Below are 17,414 nucleotides of genomic sequence, written 5' to 3'. Positions count from 1 at the left end.
TTCTCAAAATGCCTCGCTGTACAGGCAACACAGGTCATTGATAGAGGACCAATTGAGAACGAAAAGTCGTTTGGGGTAGTGTTAGGGTACATTTGTAACCTAATAGTTGAGATTTTCCAGGGTCAGGTGCTGACTATGATGAGTTAAGCCTATTACGCGCCACTGTTCTGTAGGTGCGATCGTTATGACGATTACGCCTCCTGTATATGTTTCGTTGTCATCGCGACAGAGGCATTGAAAAGAAAAAAAAACTACAAATAAACAAATTATAGCTACACAAAACAACGATAAATGCACAAATTTCAGTTACAGTCATGCTAACTCGATCCGTCATAGCGACACAAAACAACGATAAATACATATATTTTTCTAGTATTCGTGGATACAACCATACTAACACGATCCATCTTGGGGGTTATGTTTAAAAAAACTCAAATAGTAAATAAATGTACTCAGTGCGTTTCATTGAATTGAAAAATAAATAACAATTAAATTATACAGCTGATCAAAATGTAAACAATGATGTTCTCCATAAGGATAACATGGGAACTTTAACAGTCACTGGGGCAAAGCCCAAGGGACTTTTTCAAAAATGTAAGGCCAGTTTGCAAATCTACGCGACACGCTCTTTCCAATGAGACGTCAATGGATAAAATCGGTTAAGAAATGGCGGAGGAGTTCAACCGACAAAGTTTCATGTAGTGTATTAATTATATAGATATAATAGATATAGGATGGAGAGGACACAGCCAACTCACCTGATGAATGGTTGCAGATGAGTCAAAGAACACATAAAAACACACACATAATAATACTTGATATTTTGCCTCTTTCAGAGGCCAAATATAGTTTTTTTTATACTATCCTATTTTAAACTGTTGTTTTTGTAAATGCCATCTAGGCCTACTTATGAAGAAGCCTCTGAAAGAAGCGAAATGTCAAGTATTATTATGTGTTCTTTTGACTCGTCTGCAACCTTTCATCAGGTGAGTTAGCTGTGTCCTCTCCATCCTTTATATTTATGTTATTCATTGTGACCCTTGGTTGGAATATATAATTGATAAAATGGAAGAATTACCTTATCCCACCACATTTGCTAGTATGACAACTAGTTTAGTTCCTTAGAACATTGTCAGGTCATTGTATAACCCAGTAACCTTGTTAAAAAATCAGGGTCTACCTTGCATGAAATGGGGTAGTAGGTTTCTTTTTTTTATGTTGTTTGTAATGATACCGAGATGCTAAATCCAAATTTTCGACCTCGGCGACCTTCCGGATCACCTCCAAAAAGCTTAAAAATCGGTGGAATTTCGCACTATTTTTACGTTTGTCCAATTTTGACCCTGAAGCATCACTTTTTCATAAAGAACAACCATAACCATTTTTAAAGTATATTAAATTACCTACCATATAAGACCAAAATGGTTATTACAGGCCTAATAGTTTTCAAGATATGACTCCGCAAACAACGGCTAAAATTACCAAATTTTGAATTTTTTTAAAGTTTGGCTAACGTTAACCCTAAAGCATAACTTTATCGTTATTTTTCATTAAAACAACCATAATTACTTTGAAACTGCATTAAATTACTCACAATTTAAGACCAAAATGGTGATTATAGGCCTAACACATTGAGATGCCTCTTCAAGGTTCATAAAATTAATGTTTGTATTTTAAGATTCAACTTTCCAGCTATTCAATTTGGTCAAGTTTTATAAAAGAACCATAATAAGAAATAAACTAATTTATTTCATTTCGAGTACAGATTGTGTTATAACAATTTATTTTTAAATGGAAATAAATCTGTTGTATCTATGTTCATAAACACACACGTACCGTTACAATAAATGGTTCTCGGGTATAGAACACAGGCCTGTAACGAACGGTATTTATTTATTCTTACGTAATTTTGATTTTAAATTAAACTGTTTACAACATAGAAATACCTAATAATGGCTTAAATCCTATGATTTTGAATACAGATATGGCTTTTGTAATAGCATATAGAGTGTATAAAAGGATTACAATTGTATTTTTTCCAAATAAACCCCATTTAAGGGGTTAAAAACATTATGTAAATTAACTAATTTGGCCTAACAATTTTTCTGTCTTATACTTTGAAATGCTTAAAATTGGCTTAAATATTATAATTTTAAATACAATTATGGATTTTATAATTGCATATAAAGAGTGTATAAAATAAAGACAACAATAAGATATAAAAATAAAGCTCATTTAATAGGTGAAAAACATTACGTAAACATTGATTTTGCGTAACAGATTGTCTGATTTCAACTTTAAAATGGCAAAAAGCTTAAATTTAATAATTTTTAATAGGATTATGGTATTTTAAATTACACAAAGAGTATATAAATGGAATACAATTCTAACTTTGACAAAAAAAAACATATTTAATGAGTGAAAAACATTACGTAAACAAAATACTGAAATTATTTTTGCTAACATTTTACTTTATTTGTTTATTTTCTTACAGTTTATATATTTTTAACGCTTGAAAATGCTTCATTACACTAGAGGACTATATACTTAATGGTATAAAACCAATTGAGACTATAAAAAGTCAATAGTTTGCTTCATAATTCAAAAACAAAGTAAGATTTACAAGAATTTAAGCGAGTTTTGTTGTGCAAACCATACATTAATTGTTAATATTTTTCAAATTAATCACAATTGACTTTTTAAAACCTCATATATCAAAAGAGTACTAGTTGGAGCAAGGTAAGAAACCAAAAAATACCAATAAAAACCTATAGTTTACGCAGGCATTAAGTTTTAACACAGGAAAGAGCTAAAGACCACCCACATAGTGCCAAGGGGACTTATGGACACCTGTGGTCACTATTACCTACCAACAACCATGATATGACTCATGATAACATATAGTTTTTTTGGTCAGATATTGAATTATATACATCCTGCAGTTAATCCCATACTGATGGGTTGAGGCGTTCAAAAGTTATAGGACTTTGAAATTTCAAATTGAGACAACCTTTTTCACCCAAAAAATCATATTATTAGTCTTATTTTCAATTAAATTCTCAAAATTTGTTACAATTCGTCCTCTTGATTTAATTCTTAAAGGTATAGCATACCTAAAGGTTGTTTAATCTTATTCCTTATCAAGAAAAACAAGGATGTAAAGTAATATAATATAAAGTAATATAAAAATAAGTAAAGTAATATAAAACCTTTTTTCACTGTTGCATCTTCATTCTTTATATCAATTCCTCTTGATAGTATAAACATTTTAATTACAATAGATTTCTTCCATAAAAAAACTATTAATATGTTGTTGAAATGAAATAAATTTGATTATATTCTTATTATGGTTCTTTTATAAAATTTGACCAAATTGAACAACTTGATTCTTAAAATACAAACATTTATGGAAGATTTTATGAACCTTGAAGAGGCATATCTCTCAATGTGTTAGGCCTATAATCACCATTTTGGTCTTAAATTGTGAGTAATTTAATGCAGTTTCAAAGTAATTATAGTTGTTTCAATGAAAAATAACGATAAAGTTATGCTTTAGGGTTAACGTTAGCCAAACTTTAAAAAAATTCAAAATTTGGTAATTTTACCCGTTGTTTGCGGAGTCATATCTTGAAAACTATTAGGCCTGTAATAACCATTTTGGTCTTATATGGTAGGTAATTTAATATACCTTAAAAATGGTTATGGTTGTTTTTCATGAAAAAGTGATGCTTCAGGGTCAAAATTGGACAAACGTAAAAATAGTGCGAAATTCCACCGATTTTTAAGCTTTTTGGAGGTGATCCGGAAGGTCGCCGAGGTCGAAAATTTGGATTTAGCATCTCGGTACTATTACAAACAACATAAAAAAAAGAAACCTACTACCCCATTTCATGCAAGGTAAAATGCGTTAGGTTACTGGATTAGTATGCAACCACATCGTCAATGTATTAATACATTGTGGTATGTCAAAAGATTCTTTAAAACACTGTCAGAAGCACAATAGTAAAAACTAGTCATGTTGATCAAATTATTAAAATTGAATAAAAAGTGATAAAACTGGTTAAAACTGTAAAGGCTGGCCAGCACTCTCTTATCACTGTCACTGACTAAATAAAACTGACTCATGAGGTGTCTTCCTTCATCTTCATCTCTCTAGTGCCACATGTATTTCAGTTTGTTTTGTTCTTCTTATTTGATAATTCTTTGATTTGTAGCTAATTATCTGTACATTACTTTGTTAATGTTATTATCTGTAATTTTTGTCACGTTGTTGTTTTCTTGTTATTAATTTTTGTTGCAATGCTGCTTTGTTTCATGGTCATTATGTAACTTATCTTGTAATTTGTTTGTTATCTTTTTATTCTGCTCATGTGCTTAAAACACATATTTTGTAAATGGTGTATCCGTTGATATGAATAAATGAAATCCCTAATTTAAGTACTGGTAAACAAGTACTTTTTTAGTAGAAGAAATAAAAATCTTACTTTCATACTTTGAAAAAAAAAATGTGCTCAGTTCATTCAAGACAAGTTTAGTTCAAGGGTTTAGAACGGAAAAAATAATAAAATAAAATAAATAAACTAAGAGTCAAAAGGTTTTAATAAAAGTAAACCATCAATATATATACATAAAAGGTTTTTATTCTCCCAACAGATCATAAACGTAATGGTTCTGATATAACAATAAACAATAGATCCGTGAGTGATGTATACAAAATAAATTGCATTGTGCAGCAAACTTGTCTGGTATAATGGCTCTTTGAAGGCTCCAGCTAACGACAAGTGTCTGCAAAAAACATCAATCAACGGAATTACATCCTGATAAAGTAAAAGGTTGCGTCAAGAATACGATAAAAAGCAAATTAAGCTAGGTTAAGGAAGTAGGGGATTCATTGCATTGACTTAAACCTTTTACTTTTAGATTCCATTGCAACACTATCCAAGTTTTAAGAGCTAAAAACGTTGAATAAATAATTGATATTGCAATATCATTATTTGATAACTCTTAAGATTATAAGGGAGTTCAAAGTTCTTATCAATCAGTCATGTGTGAGTCATATAATACGCAGTCCACTCTAATCGGAATCTTTATCAGGTGTGTGCATGGAAAATGTTTGAATAGACAATATTTCATTTGGATATTTAGAAAATATTCAGACGATTCATGGCTCGCTAAGGCATTTAGAAATTATGATTCCATATGCTGTACCTGCTACAGTACACATTTGATTATCCGAGCCCCCGGGTTATACGAGGTCGTTTTAGGCCTGAATATTTTAATTTCCTAACAGAAAACAATAATAATTAAAACAACAATAATACAAACAATAATAACAATAATAGGTTTTAAAAACTGCAGGAGTCCACCTTATTGTGTTTTATTTAATCCTGTAAAGTGTTGGCTTGGCATCCTTAAATAACACTGTATTTTAAGTTTTCCAAGACAATTGAAGAAGTGTTACACCCAATGGCGCCGACTTACGAGCGTTACTCGTACAGCCACTGCAGGCCCGGCGGCCGACTCACGAGTGGCGCTCGTGTCACCGCTACGCAGTGCCACTAGTTATTTTATTATTATAATTTTATGAGCCCCCTTTTCTTACTTCTTATGATGTTCAAAAATAAAACTGCTTATTGTTTTGCCTTGTTACTCATTTATTTTTGAAAATAAACAAGATTGTGTTGTAATGGAAACCAGGTATCACCCAAAATCAGCTGCGGTAACGTAAAACAAAAAATTCTTTTCTATGTTATTACTTATAAAATAAACAACTTATGATTTTTCTACGCAAGAAATAAATTTAACTTTTTAATAGTAGTTTCATTTGGTGTTTGGATTAATCCTGGAATTTGTAAATCAATTTTACTTAGACTACAAATTCGGTAAAACTAATTGCCGACAGAGGGTGCTGAACATGTTTTCGTTATTAACACTGCCAATAACATGTTGAAATACATTTCCATTAAAATACCATTGATAAGTTTGTTCACTACCCTAACCTCAAAAACCAAAACACCTCCGTGTTATCCGAGATTCTCGGTAAACGAGGTAGTCTCGGTCCCAACAACCTCGGTTAATCGGGAGTGTACTGTAGGTTAGGACCTTATAGCAACATTTTAGTTAGTTTAACTGTTGAACTAGAATTTCCCTTAGGAAAAAATGACTACCACTGTACTAAATTTACACACACATCAGACAATACCTAAATACACAACATTGTTGTAGGGGAAAGGTACTCGCCAAAATACTACTCATCAGCTCCATTGTTTAGGTCTACCTATGTGACAGCTGTCATTTTATTTAACCCTCCTAACCCCTGACGATTTTTAAAATGTCATATATACATTTATGAATTTTACGAACCACCCAATCCTACAACTACCCTGGAAGCCTCAACTGTTTACTCCCTACAGAGATTCAAACTCCCGATATCTAAGGTGCTGTCAACTGGCCAGAGAAAACTCCTCAGGCTAGTCGCTATTGACTAGGCCTACCCCATGAATACAATTGTAAAACAAGTACAAATGTTGTGGTTCTTAAATTCATTCTCAGGTTGCAGTATATGTACAGCCTTCAGCCGTTTTAATTTAGTTATCCTCTCATAGTTTTAGAAGTTGCTATACTTCTACAATTCTGGTGTGCAATATATAATTCAGAGCTCTGGAGAATGTTGGGTACAAGACAGTCTCTTAAAAATAATTAACGCTTTACTTACTTTATAGGAAAAAAGAAACTACCCTCTTTAATCATCCTTTTGATCTCCCGTGAGTAGCTTCTGGGCAACAAGCTTTGATGCTGGAAAAATGGTTTGAATTATAATTACAAGTAAAATAAAGGACAGTATACAAAAAAAAATTACCTGTTGTTTTAAATTGGATCAAAAAATGATACAGTAGACTCCCTCTTATCCGGACACCTTTTAACCGGACCACACTCGGTAGAAGTGACATCTCTTTAACCGGATAATTTTATCAGCACATCGGTTTAACCGGACTAGATTGGCAGGAAGTGAGCGGTACTGAAACAACTGTTCTCGTGGGAAAGATTTGAGACCAGTGATTATGTGTCTAAATACAATGCTCTCCTAATTTTAAGTCAAATACTGTATAACTTAAGAGTATGCATCTAAACGGTCTGTTTTAATGAGATTTCGGGGACGTCGGTTTAACCGGAAAAACCGTTATCCAGATTGGCCTCGGTCCCGAGGAGTCCGGATAAGAGGGAGTCTACTGTAAATAAATTGAAGTGTAACTAACCTGTTCTCAATGTTTGCTACTAGCCCAAGATTTTGTTGGAAGACAAGTACGTTTAGAATGGTCAGCAGAAACCAGCTAGCCTTTTTATGAAAAAAAATGCAAGTAAAAAGTATCTCTTGACACTATTGAGGGGTTGATAGGACTTAAAAGTGTGAGATGAGTGGTTTGAATCAAGGCCCAACTAGAAAAACAGGCCATGCTGCAGGGCAACACTACGTCACAGTGGTGGATAGTTGTACTAAAATCTTACCATTAAAATCTGACAAACAGCCACCTTACCTTAAACATATGGGATATTGCAATGGATCTATCAACAAATCCATCCACTAGTGTGACGTCATGGATCCTGCAGCATGGCCTGTTTTTTCTAATGGGTCTTGTTTCAATCCCTAGGATGTCTACAAAAAACTCTAGGGCTTTTGGCCACTTTCAAGATATGAAAAGCTTTGAGATCCTCTTTATAAAAATGCAAAAGGAATGGACAGACACTAAATATCAAAATTCTAAATATTGATTGAAATTATTCTAATTATTGTGTTGAGATTCCTTTAAACTCTTAAAAATTTATTGAAAATGAAACTGATAAATAAATAGGCTGGCCACAATAGAGACAAAAATATAGAGTCTCATATCTTCTAAAAACCATTCTTTATAAAAATTGACTTGAAAACACTAACCTCCGCCAACAATGTTGGAAATGGCGTCGTCGACATCGGCTTGGTGTTTGAGGAATCTGGGACGGATCACCTTGTCGTACAGCAGAATAGAACCATTGTTGGTGGTAGGCCAGAAACACCAGGTGAAGAATATTGCCTTAAAAATTAAGATTTTATCACATGATGGTTGGGCTTTAAGTTTTCTACACAATTGCAATTTGCAATTGTACAAAAATACCGTAATGTTTTTGATTTTGATTCTGACATGATAGTCATTCAGGAATTATCTGCTGCCATTAACTCATTTTAGATGTTTACAATCAAGTCACAAGTTATTGTAAGTAATTTTGGTAGTTTGAAACTTTATCTTTAAAAAGTTGTCAATAAATGGGACATAATCTAAAATTAAGTTTTTTATTTTCAATTCACTCCCTTAACACGATTTGGAGATTCCTCAAATTCATACAATGAATACCGGTAGGCATACACTAACTTAAAACACGGTGTTTACTCAAGGAGCTTTACTCGTTTACTCATATGAGCTTACGATGACAGCTGATTAGCTGAGGGAACACCATTACCGCAACGATACGGAGTGGAGCCATCAGCCTCGGTGGTCCAATGGTTAGCGTAGCAGGCTGATAAGCTGAAGGTCCCAGGTTCGAATCCCACCGGCAGCACTAACATTTTGTCTAAGATTTTTTCATTATCAGCAAGTTTGGTTAGTAGGGTTAGGTTACGACAGTTTGATTTTTAAATTAAAAACTATAAAATTGAATTGGAGGCATTTATAATTTTAATTTATTAACAGAACTATTTTTTCGATTAGTAAACCTTCATTATAGCCAAGTGCTCTCTACTACAGCGCTGTTCCCGTAAGAATGTTTAACTAATATGCCTCATTTATACCTCTAGTAAGTCAGACCCCTTAAAACAAACACTACACTAACACTAGAGTAGGCTTATTTTGAAATGTAAGTTTATGAAACAGATGATCTTAGTAGCCTACTAAGATAAGATAGCCTAATTAACAAAGCTGAAAGTGAAATATTAGTAACTTAGGTATTTGGCAAACAGTTGTAAAAATATATTAAAGTTAGTATACTATAAATAAAATAAACTACTTATGACTGTAAAATAAAGCAGGCCTACCTTAACAAGCCAGTAGAACGGGAACCAGTGAAGCAGAATATCGGACGGATACTCTACAATAGATAGAAGAGCGTAAACAGTCCAGTAGGTGAGCCATTTTGTGTCGTCACCCTTCTGTGGCGATTCAATGGCTTTCATCGAACAATATGCAGGGTAAAGAAAGCCAATGGTATTACACACCAACTGTGCACCATATCCAAATAGCAGGTATAGTGCCAAAAATCCAAGAATCCCTGTGAAATAAAAAAAATAATGCTATATTAACTTATTTGATTTTTACTCAATCACTTTGCTTCCTAATATAACTTGCTTAGGCCTATGTCAGATTTCTTCCCCAATTTAAAAACATTAGGTTTTCTTTTTTATAAAAAAAGGTAGGCTACCTACTTTTACCTTACAATCGTCCGTCCACATGGGCCACAGAGGCCTGTGCGTGGAACGTATCCAGTAAAGCAAGTGGTAGGGTAAGCCTGTACAGTACAAGGGAGAACTAATTTAGGTTACTGATCAAAAGTAACTTAATGGCAGGTAAGTTACCAGGAACTGAACCAACGACATCGCTGCCTTGGGCCCTAGGTCTATGGCGCTACCAACTGAGCTATCGAATCACCAAAACAACTAAGTTAATATGAGGTTTAGGCTACTTAACTTAACTTAGGCCTCCCTAGGTTTGATGCTACAAGAAGGAAAAGTTTTAATGTTAAAAGAAGGGGGAAGGTAAGGTTTAAGTAGGCCTAAGTCAATAAGGTGTGTTTTTAGTCAAGTGTTAACATAAAACAGCTAAGGATGAAATAAGTTAAACCAACTAAAGTTAGGCCTAGCCAAATGTTATGAGGATAAGTTAAGCAGGGTGTCCACAGAAATTTTGTCATCAATTTCCCTGACTTTCCATGACCATTAACCATTGATTTCCATGACTCACGAACTTAACTAAAACATTATAATATACCGTACACACACGAATAATACTGCCTAGACAAGTTATTTCACAGAAAATATTGAAATATGTATTAACAGATAACAATGGAATGGAGTACAATAGGTACAACAATGAACTAATACAAACTCAAAACCCATAAACTAAGACAACTGTATAAATTGAAATTGTTGTACATTTGTGAAAAATTCGGAAAAATGCTACAATAGTCACGGTTACGGCCGACTAGAGCATTGAAAGGTCCCCTGAAATCCATCCATTATTGGGGATTTCCATGACTTTTTGCCTATTTCCATGACTTTCAATGACCATAATTTTTTTCCATGACTATCCCTGACTTTCCAGAATGTGGACACCCTGTTAAGTTATAACTTATCAAAGTTAAACCGCAAATAACAAACATTTTTACTTAAGATAGCCTATTCTACATAAGAATTACTTAATATGCACAAATTTATTTATAGCCTTTAGGTTAAGACCACTTAGGCTAAGATGGATCAACATGTGGTCACAGCTAAGGCTATCTTTCACTTTCTATCAGTTAAGTTACCGGTAACCAAGTAAGGTCTGATCCTTTTTAAGTTAACTTAACTTACGCCTAACCTTTTAACTTAAAAATAACCATGGAACCATTTTGGACTTTTTAAATGCACTGGTGGTCTCTTTAAACCGTACATTTGCCCACGACCACATAAGTTATTTTGCCTCTTGGGCTTGTGTGTGGAACGTATTCCACAAAGCAAGGGCTGGAACAGTGCGAGGTTGAACTGTTGTAGGCCTGTAAGTTACTGATTAAAAGTAGTGTCAGGTAACTTATCCTACCAGGATCCAGACCCACGACATCGCTGCCTTAAGCCAGAAGTCCATGGCACTATCGATCGAGCCACAGATTCATCTGGTTGCTAAGCTTAAGTTACTTGATGGGTAAGTTTAGCAGCAAAATTAAAAAGTGACGAAAACAAATTAATACAGATATAATTAACTTAAGGCCCTGTCACACATGGCAAGTTTAGGCTACTCGCCGCAACTACTAATCGCTATGTGTGTCATAGTAAGTAGCGGCGAGTAGCACTCGCCAGCAAGTGAAAATTCACTCGCTAGGAAAGTCGGACATGTTCAACTTTTGGGGCGAGTAAGTTAGTCGCTGGTAGCCGACCTTGAAATCGACGCTGTCCCCACTTGCCATGTAAGCTATTCTTATTTCCAGTTTTTTTTCTGCATGAAATTGCCTTTCTCCAAAATGTATAGGCCGACCTATACAGAGGCCTCTCTAGACAGTGCGCTGTGGCGGTTGTTATCATAACTTAATTTTTTTATGACTCATCTAGTTAGCGATTCATGACTAAATCGAGGAAAGTCCTACAAACATATTTATGATAACCCAACTGCCACAGCGCGCTGTAAAATAAGTGGCAGCCTCCGTAGGCTATAGGCCTAGTACGAAAGTACCCACTAGGCCTATATCACAACTAACTTAAGTTAGGTCTAGAAAAGACAATGATCATAACAAAGGAAAGAGTAGGATAGCTAAGAAATAGGCATAGACTAGGACCCCTACAAGTAGGCCTAATAACTTAGGCAAACTTAGCCTAAATCTAGCCAAATTAGGCTAGGCTAGAGAAATAAATCAAAACCTTACCTAACTGTTTGGGACCTAGCTCTCCTAAAATAGCAGGTATTCCAAATGGAGCCATATTCTGATTAAGTTAAGAGTTTGACCAAATCATTCACTAAAAGTAACTAAAAGTTACAAAGACCGATTTGGACTTAAAACAAAAGTTGCAAAAACGGGCAATGACGATAATGCCAACTCTGCTACCTTGGCAAATACGAACATTACAATGATCTACATTTTAACCCAGGAAGAACAGAAATATACATACCTAAAAACAGATACAATCTCTTCACCCCGGTTTTCTCCTCTGCCAGGGCAAACCATGTTGTCCAGGGTTTCTTCGGGTCTTGAAGAGATTTTTCAAGTGATTCTCTGTATTCTGCCACTTTTGCAGCCATTTTAAACTAGAGACGGTAGATTGTTGAATAAAAAATAAGTGTTCGTCAGTGATATTTTAATTTGTAAATAGTTCAATTAAAAAATATACTTCAGCTTCAATTCAAATTAGCTTTCAGCGATGTAATAATAGATCACGATCACACACAACAGAAACAGACTTGAGCTTGAACGTTACGTCACTACACCAGTGATGTGATGATCGTCACAAGGTTGAGAGCAGTGTTTCCATCCGCAAGAAAAAAATATCCCTGGGCCAACGTCAAAAAATCCCTAGTTATCCCTAGTCCGTGTTCTAATAATCCCTCCAATTATCCCTCTATATCAAATCTAGATAGCTTATTATTTTTGCAGCAATACCAATGGATATCATGTATAGCCACCTAAAAATATGGTAACTGGTGATATTATTCTTCAATATCCCATATTATTTATAAAGTAGGCCTAATACTATATAAAAACATTTTTGTACCATTAAAACCACGGCCATCTTTAACTCCAGGCAGGCCGCGGCCTGGTAGAATTGGCAACGTTGCAAGTACCGTAGTATTGTTTAGCGCCAGACGTCCCATAAGTTAACATGGAAATAAAACATAATATAGAATCGAAAACCAAAACAATATAAATTGAAAATCTATTTCTGTACATTCAATGTGGAGTCGACATTTTCATAGCTCAGTAACCAAGCTTTCGTATTCTTAAAAAAATACATAAATATCATTAGCTTAGCGTTCTCCAAACAAACACCTTTTACAACACTATACTTGCAACGTTGCCACTTCGAAGGCCACGGCTTCCGGTCTGGAATTATAAAGGTAGCCGTGATTAAAAACTGTCTATGTGGTACAAAACAAGATTAATTAACTAAAAAATTAAACAAATAGTTATTTTTTAAATTTTATAAACTAATAATTTTTATTTATAAGTATTTAGGCCTACAATTGTTTCAAAAATATTACTCAAGTGTCCAAATTTCAAACTTAATAGTACGGTATTTTTCAAACATGGCCACCATGCCTTGGTGAAAAGGTTACACCAAGTTACTTACTAACCAAAGAACATCACAGACATCACAGAAATCACCGGCAAACAAAATGAAAACGAAAACAAACATTCGACATTGACACAGGACTAAGAAACAAATAAATACAGTAATCTAGATCCGCCATTCCATTCCACCGACCAACTCCAACTTTGCTTGTTTCGTGCAGTGTTGGCTGTTACTCTTCCCCTTGAGTGTTCAGACTTTGAAACTTGAAACACTACCTACGTCACTACCACTACCTACAACCATAGACTAACCGTTTGTTTTATCTATGCTACAATAATCGATTTGTTACCAAAACCTAGGGAAAAGTATTTTTATCAATGTGTTATCAATACCTTGCAAAATGAGCCAAAATAGGTCCTTAACGTTGTTGAAATACAGCCATAATGTATTATTTTATCAATATTTCAATTTTATAATGTCAAAGGCCTGAAATCCCTAGAAAATCTCAAAAATCGTTCAATTTCGCTGATTATCCCTAGTTATCCCTCAATCCCTTTTCAATCCCTCGAAGGCCCTAAATATCCCTAGAAAGGGATTTTTATCCCTCAAATGGAAACACTGGTTGAGAGGGAAAGAGGAGGAAGGAGATAAAAAATGCAGCTGACTGAAGTAGGACAATGCTAAAACCCTGACTCATCAGGATTCCTGCTGATACGACGAGTTATAAAATGACGACAACTTTAACACAGAAAAGCAGAATGACTAAAATACAATGCAATTTGTTTTAACTTACTCGCTTAGATCACAGAGAAGAACTGCTTCATGTCTCTACCAGTCATTGGTTATGTATGTATATTAATTAATTTAATCAGGGTTTGAAGAGGCCTTCTACGTTGTAGAGGAAGGTAAGATCAAATGAAGTACTAGATTTGACAAAGATTAGAACAATTGATTAAAAACCATAGATTAAACATACCATTTCAAGTAAAAGTATTATTTAAGTAGTACATTTAAAGTGTTTGAGGAACTCTTTTTGGACAGAATCAAGCACAAAGTAGCCAGCATCATCTCCCCTCGTCAGCATGGATTTGTATCAGGACGTTCTACCGTCTCTAACTTAATAGTTTTCCAAACTAAAATACTTGAGGCTTTCATGTCAAAACACCAGTTGGATGCAGTTAATTTGGATTTCTCAAAGGCGTTTGACACAGTGGACCATACTCTTTTCCTTAAAAAACTTGTCAGCCTGGGATTTGATAACACCTCAGTTCGGTGGTTGGCTAGCTACCTCTCGAATAGCTATAAGGCGCCTAGGCGCCTGTATGTAAAATTTGCAGGCGCACTGTCCTCAGAATTTGTCTCCTCCTCAGGGGTACCACAGGGATCTCGTCTTGGGCCTCCACTGTTTTCACTGTTTGTAAATGATCTACCAGAGACTATTATGACTGACTCTTTACTGTTTGCCGATGTGAAACTCTTTTCGGTTGTCTCAAAGGAGGAGGATTGCCTCCCTGGGATATCCCTATGTCGGCCCAAATCCTGATCCCTGGGATATCCCACCAGGATAACTATATCTATAAAAGAGGAACTATGTATGTGTGTATATATATATATGTATATACGTTATGGACTCCGAAACCGCTCGACAGATTTTAATGAAACTTTCAGGCATTATTAAGCATCTTTCAAGGATGGTTCGAGTGAAGTTTGGTGATGATCTGTCAAAAGGGCTCTGCCCCAGAGGGTTTTAAGTGGGCCAATGTCAGACTTTTTGATCTAGAATGTTTACAAAGAAATATAATTTAAAAGCAGATTTTTACTTTCACCAACTGTTTTGTAGGTTTGAATAGTTACAACATTCTGTATTAGCATTAGTCATGATTTGAAATAGTGCCACAGTGTTTCTACAGAGTGCAGCACAGAAAACTATTTTACTTTTGAATAAGTCCAAACGTATTAAACCCCAATCGCAGCACACCTGTGCACTTAACAACGTTTAAATTCTCGAATGTTAAATATTAAAACATAAAAACCTTTATCAAAGTATTATAAACAATAAAAGGGATGACTTTTTAAAAATGTATGACAAAAGCTAATTTGCTATCAAAAGGTGAGTGAGCGTAGCGAACGAACATCAACCTGGAGGCAAGTTAGCGTAGCGAACGAGCTAACCTGAAAACAAGTGAGCACAGCGAACGAGCTCCAACCTAAAGTTGAGTGAGCGTAGCGAGCGAACTTCAACCGTGACGTGATTGAGCCATGCGAATACTTATGAACTTAACCGGGGCAAAGCCCGTGGGTACAGCTAGTTATACATAAAAACACAAAATAATAAATATTTAGTCTGAAAAACACTTTTACCAGTTAAGTGTAATTAAGTAGCTCATAAAAACAAATTTTGGGGAAAATAGAAACAAAAATATTTTGCCCAGACGAGTTTTGAGCTGAGTACCTTTGACTTATGAAACTCCTACTTTAACTGCTGAGCTACTTGTGATTGTTGATAATACTAGTTTTCAAGCGGTTAAAGAGGAGCCGACAGCTGAAATGGTCGCAATACCAACCTACTTAAATATTGTTGATACTATGATTCTGTTTAGGCATGAAGTTGTTAAATTGTTTTTCTGGGAGTTGTAGAGGATACTGTAATAAGAATATCGTTTATAATTTTTATATGATTAATTAATATTTCCCCTTGAATTTCAACCAATAAATTTTCTCAAATAAGTTAGAACTTAAATTAAAAAGAAAATATTTTAAATATTATTTTTATTGTAAGCAGTTGTATTATTATTATTATTTATTAATTATAAAATGGTAAAAATTTCGAGTTTGATAGTTATTATGCCCCACGGGGATATACTACGGATCTCCAAAGGATGTCCTATGGATATGATCAGAAATCATGATTAATTTTTATAAATCATTAGTAACGTTATTAGTTATTTTAATTTGAAATAGTATTGAAATACTTTTTAATAACGTTTCTCAAGCACTTGTCACTTGAAAAAATACACCCAATACTATAAAATATGTTTTAATATAGGTAGCCTACCGAGAATATCCATAGGAAGTCCTCAGGATATCCTCAAAATGCATTCGTTTGTGTTAGATATGTGGAATATCTTAGAGTGATCCTAGGGGCATTCTCAAATCCTGGGATCTAACTTATTATGTGGGATATGTGGGAACTGATCAAGATCCTGTGCTGTGTGGGGAAAGCTGTCCTTATTTGGTAGCATATTTCAAGAAGTTCTTGAGTTATTAGTGGATTTTACAAATAAATTATGAAAAAAGGATATCGTAGATATTCTAGGGATATGCCAAAGATATTCCTGCCCCTCGATCAAAAACCCTCAAAAATTAAATTAATTATTGTAATGAGAATATGTCAGGAATGTCCCAGGGATATTCCTATATCTCATGGGATATTGGGACATTTTGGGAACTCTGTGGGATATCCTGAGGATATTCTGTGCTATGTGGGATGGTTGTTACCATAAATAAATAAATAAATGCAGTGGTGTAGCCAGGTTTTGGTGTAACCATTAGAAAAAAATATGGGAACCAGTAAAAATATCTAAATAGGCCACAGGGATAGGTAACTGTCAACGCCTAAGCAGTCAAAATCCCATTGTTAGGTAGGAAAAATCACTACAGTTTGAAGCGACACTGCGTTCCAGGACTGCTTTAGTTGTTTACAAATGCTATTTATTCAATATCATAGTAGTAATGTATGTCAAATCACTTAAATTCAAGCTTTCTTTAACAATTCTATCTTTATTTGACCACAAATCAAACTAACTATTCAAAAAATTACTTCAACCTTATTTTTTGTAATATGTTAAAACTATAAAATGTTTATAAATTCATCAGGAAAATACATTTTAGCTATGAAAATTGGATAGAGTTTAAAACAGTTGATTTAGTGTTGTACGAAGTTAGGATTTCAAAAAACCTTTAAAAATACATTCGCAAACCATTGAAAATTTAAAATAAAAATTATGTCCGTTAAATAAGGGTTGTCTAATAAAATAAACTAGATGTCATCCAGTGGTGGAAAACTCTAAAACATGCGATTGGAATTTCTACCATTTCTTTTGATTTTCTGTTTATGTTTTGTTGTTATTTTGTCACCAGCATGGCAGCCCCATGGCTATTTTTTAAAATTTCAATTACATTTTTGTGCTTATTTTTGAGCCTATTTTAATTTATAAAGGGATTCTGCACATCTACAGGAAAAAAATCTTTCTAACAGTATGCGTAGATTTTTCCTGTGATGCACACAAGCTGAGTAAAAAGGTTTTAAAGAAACTTTTTTGCCTATAGATAAATATTAAAAATACACAAACAGATTATATAATGAAAATCAAATAAATGATGTTTTCTTGATATTTTAGCAGTATAGCAG

General features: G+C 34.2%; 1 protein-coding gene across 2 annotated transcripts; it reads right to left on the bottom strand.

Moving 5' to 3' along the window:
- Positions 1-4,618: 4,618 nt before the first annotated feature.
- On the bottom strand, positions 4,619-12,221 carry LOC128997070 (receptor expression-enhancing protein 5-like). Of its 2 annotated transcripts, none has more exons than XM_054422647.1 (5): positions 11,885-12,221; positions 9,065-9,297; positions 7,934-8,069; positions 6,716-6,795; positions 4,619-4,785 (listed from the first exon to the last, which is right to left on the bottom strand). In XM_054422647.1, exons 1-4 carry the CDS (start codon positions 12,012-12,014, stop codon positions 6,743-6,745), a joined length of 552 nt encoding a protein of 183 aa, XP_054278622.1. In that variant the 5' UTR covers positions 12,015-12,221; the 3' UTR covers positions 4,619-4,785; positions 6,716-6,742. The 2 variants fall into 2 exon arrangements, with proteins under 2 accessions (XP_054278622.1, XP_054278623.1); XM_054422648.1 differs by lacking the exon at positions 11,885-12,221 and adding an exon at positions 11,641-11,841.
- Between the last annotated feature and the right edge of the window lie 5,193 nt (positions 12,222-17,414).

The sequence above is a fragment of the Macrosteles quadrilineatus genome, unplaced genomic scaffold (genome assembly GCF_028750875.1).
Source record: "Macrosteles quadrilineatus isolate MER2022 unplaced genomic scaffold, UCM_ALF_1.0 Scaffold_6__1_contigs__length_79288215, whole genome shotgun sequence".
Classification (NCBI taxonomy): Eukaryota; Metazoa; Arthropoda; class Insecta; order Hemiptera; family Cicadellidae; genus Macrosteles; species Macrosteles quadrilineatus.
The sequence above is the reverse complement of the archived record's forward strand: the minus strand, read 5'-3'. Positions and strand labels throughout refer to the sequence as shown.